Genomic DNA, 1,005 nt, shown 5'->3' with positions numbered 1-1,005 from the left:
CCGGAGCGCTGCCGGGGGTCGGGGTGACCCCCTTGCAAACACCGCTGTGAAGCGAGATGCGACTGGAAGGTGAGTGAGTTGCTAAAGCCGTAGCTTTGCACAAAAGCCGTTCATCCTCCACCCGTGGCATTTTGTTCTGCCCTCAGGTCCCCCAGAGCCCAGCGCAGAGACGACTGCGGGAACTCATCCTGCTGAGCAGGCAGCTGCAGCAGGTTCACCCCAACGTCCTGGCCAAAGTGCTCAAGCGGGAAACCCTGTACCAAAACGAGGAGATTGTGGTGATCAACAAACCCTACGGCCTGCCCGTGCACGGTGAGGACGAGCTGGGTGCCATGGGAACGCCTCCGCGGCGCTGAAGGGGGATCTCCTGTCTGGTCCTCCCTTAGTGGAGCACCTGTCTGGTGCTCTTAGGTTTTCCAACACGGAGAGTTGGTCCGTTAGATCCCAGCCTTTACGTCACCTTTTGGGAGTGATTTAAGGCGCTGATGGCTCTGCCCGTGGCTTCTGCAGGCGGCCCCGGCGTCAAGAATTGCATCGCTGATGTGCTGCCCATTTTGGCCAAGATGTTGGAGAACATGAGAGCCGAACCCCTCCACCTCTGCCACCGGCTGGACAAAGAGACCACGGGCCTCATGGTGCTGGCGCGGAGCAAGGAGGCGGCCGAGAGGATCCGGCTGCTCTTCAAGACCCGTCAGGTGGAGAAGATCTACTGGTAGGAGCCATTTGGTTGAAGTGGCTGCGAAGGGTTTGAGGAAGGGCTGAAGGGGCAGAGTCACCGGGGTGTGGGGGCTTTGTGGCATCGAGGGGACGAGGGGAGGGTTCCGCTTCTGCTGGAGCAACACCCTGCAGCCCTCCGGTTTCCCTCCACAGGGCGATTAGCCTGGGGGAGCCAGACCCCACCGAGGGCATCGTGGAGATCCCCATCGTGGAGAAGGAGGTGCAGAGCCACCAGTCGCACTTCAAGGTGAGTCCCTCGGGCCACCCTTCTGGCCTGCCCCCCTGCCT

General features: G+C 61.4%; 1 protein-coding gene across 1 annotated transcript in view; it reads left to right on the top strand.

The window, feature by feature from the left end:
• Positions 1-146: 146 nt before the first annotated feature.
• RPUSD4 (RNA pseudouridylate synthase domain containing 4) overlaps positions 147-1,005 on the top strand; it is a gene marked incomplete at its 5' end in the record, with an annotated part of 2,384 nt that continues 1,525 nt past the window's right edge. Inside the window, 3 exons of the mRNA XM_010144222.1 lie at positions 147-312; positions 511-712; positions 871-964. Of these exons, the coding sequence (XP_010142524.1) occupies positions 147-312; positions 511-712; positions 871-964 (462 nt within the window). The remainder of the gene's footprint in view (positions 313-510; positions 713-870; positions 965-1,005) is intronic.

This window comes from Buceros rhinoceros, unplaced genomic scaffold, assembly GCF_000710305.1.
Source record: "Buceros rhinoceros silvestris isolate BGI_N320 unplaced genomic scaffold, ASM71030v1 scaffold30469, whole genome shotgun sequence".
Taxonomy (NCBI): domain Eukaryota; kingdom Metazoa; phylum Chordata; class Aves; order Bucerotiformes; family Bucerotidae; genus Buceros; species Buceros rhinoceros.
The sequence above is the reverse complement of the archived record's forward strand: the minus strand, read 5'-3'. Positions and strand labels throughout refer to the sequence as shown.